Source organism: Saprolegnia diclina, assembly GCF_000281045.1.
Source record: "Saprolegnia diclina VS20 unplaced genomic scaffold supercont1.191, whole genome shotgun sequence".
Lineage (NCBI taxonomy): Eukaryota > Oomycota > Saprolegniomycetes > Saprolegniales > Saprolegniaceae > Saprolegnia > Saprolegnia diclina.
In genome coordinates this window covers 40,213-42,003 of record NW_008246258.1, presented here as the reverse complement: position 1 = coordinate 42,003, position 1,791 = coordinate 40,213, and the positions used below count along the sequence as shown (strand labels likewise).

Genomic DNA, 1,791 nt, shown 5'->3' with positions numbered 1-1,791 from the left:
TCGGAGATCGAGCAGCAGAAGACCGCGATGGCTGCAGCCAAGGCTGCACTCGACCACACCAAGGCTGTGCTCGAACGCATTGAATATGAGCTCAACCACACAAAAACTGATCTGAACACGACCAAGGCCGCGTCACAGGAGCGCGCTGACGCTTGCACGCGCATGTGCAGCACTCTCAAAGCCGAGAAGGACCACTTGCACATGGCGATGGTGCAGCTCTCGAACGACCTCGGCGCGGCCAAGAAATCAATCGCGCTGCAGGAGCAAGCCACGGATGCCTACCAGCAGCAGATCGAGGCGCTCCTTTGTGAGACACGCCGCCTCACGTCCATGGTCGAGCAACAGGAGGCAGCCAAGTCGGAGCTCGCCGATGCAGCGACGGCCAGCACGTTGTTGCTCGAAGCAACGATTCAAGAGAAGACGGACGCGCTCGCAGCGACGACGTTGCAGCTACACGCTGCGACGACGTGCGTGGACACCCAGACGCAGCAGATCGAGACGCTCCTTGGCAACAAGACCGAACTCACGTCGGTGCTGCAGCAGCTCCAGGCCGACCTCGACGCATCCAGCACTGCCTTGGCTCTGGCCCAAGACGCCGTCGCTGCCAGTGCACAGCAGAACGAGACGCTCATGGCCGCCAACAGTCACCTCGTGCACACCAATGCGCAGCTGACGGCCGACGTGGCCACTGCGATCGCGGAGGCCGCGCGTACCAAGGCGTCCAGTGACGATGTGGCCGACGCCAGCGCCAAACACGCTGCGCGGGTGAACGCGAGCAAGGCCCGACTGCTCGAGACGATTAAATCCTTGCAGCATACCCTCGCCACCCAAGCGCCGATGGTCTGTGACCAGTGCACGCACTGGAAGGGCTTGCTCGCGCAGTCGTCCACTGTGATTGGGAGCTTGCGGACCGAGCTGGCAGCGGCGCTGGAGCGGGCCACAGCACCTGCCGACGTCGTCCGCGCCTTCTTCGAACGCGTGCACGCGACGTTTCCGATTCTCCGCTACAGCGCGATCGAGGTGCTCATCGATGGCATCTACGGCGGCGACACGCGCGTCTTTGAAGCGACGGACGGCTTCCAGGTCTTCCCGCACTGCTGACGACGGAGCGTCATATGCCTTTCTTACTGCGTGGTCGTCGATCTCGTCTGGATTTCATTTGTCTCTCTTTACTTTCAACGTCGATGCTCTTCAGTCCTGTTGCCGGAGTTGCAGCTGGTCGTAGCAAGGGGTAGGGTTGCATGGGTCTCGACGAGGAAGATTGTCGTACTAGCCAAGGACGTACCGACGTGAGAGGACCCTCCATTGCGCTCGCATCGCCAACTCTACTTCTCTACTTGCTAGTGACTTGTGGATGAGAGCCCACGTGGCGAGCGGAGAGCAAACCATCGGTCTGGGATGCAGTAGTCGCAATGATGCAGCTTCGAAAGCATCGGTGTTGCCGATAGTAGGTCGACGTGCCTGGGCCTGTGTGAAATGGATAGAGTGTCGTTCGTGGGGTTATTATTGTTGTTGTTGCTACTGCTGTTGTACACTTGTACAGTCGAGGTTGGATCCGTCCGTTCCTTGCGACGCGTCAAACCAAAAGGTATGTATCGGCCGTTTTTTAGACTGAATTCTGCAAAATGGTTTGTTGCACGAGCACACTGCTTGACCGAGAAGCTATAGCGACCGAGGACACGCGCCACCTAAATCTGCATCGAGCCGAACCGAGTTGGAGTGCTATGTCGACGCGCCAGACGTCACGCTGCCGACGGTGGTCCACATGATAAGGGACACGTCCGCGCTAAG

General features: G+C 59.4%; 1 protein-coding gene across 1 annotated transcript; it reads left to right on the top strand.

Moving 5' to 3' along the window:
- Window positions 1–1,201, top strand: SDRG_17073 (hypothetical protein). The gene has a single exon (XM_008623308.1). It carries the CDS (start codon window positions 28–30, stop codon window positions 1,099–1,101), a length of 1,074 nt encoding a protein of 357 aa, XP_008621530.1. The 5' UTR covers window positions 1–27; the 3' UTR covers window positions 1,102–1,201.
- The last annotated feature ends 590 nt before the right edge of the window (window positions 1,202–1,791 follow it).

Bases quoted from the DNA above. Each gene is read 5' to 3' on its own strand.
- SDRG_17073 (XM_008623308.1), top strand. From the start codon at position 28: ATGGCTGCAGCCAAGGCTGCACTCGACCACACCAAGGCTGTGCTCGAA.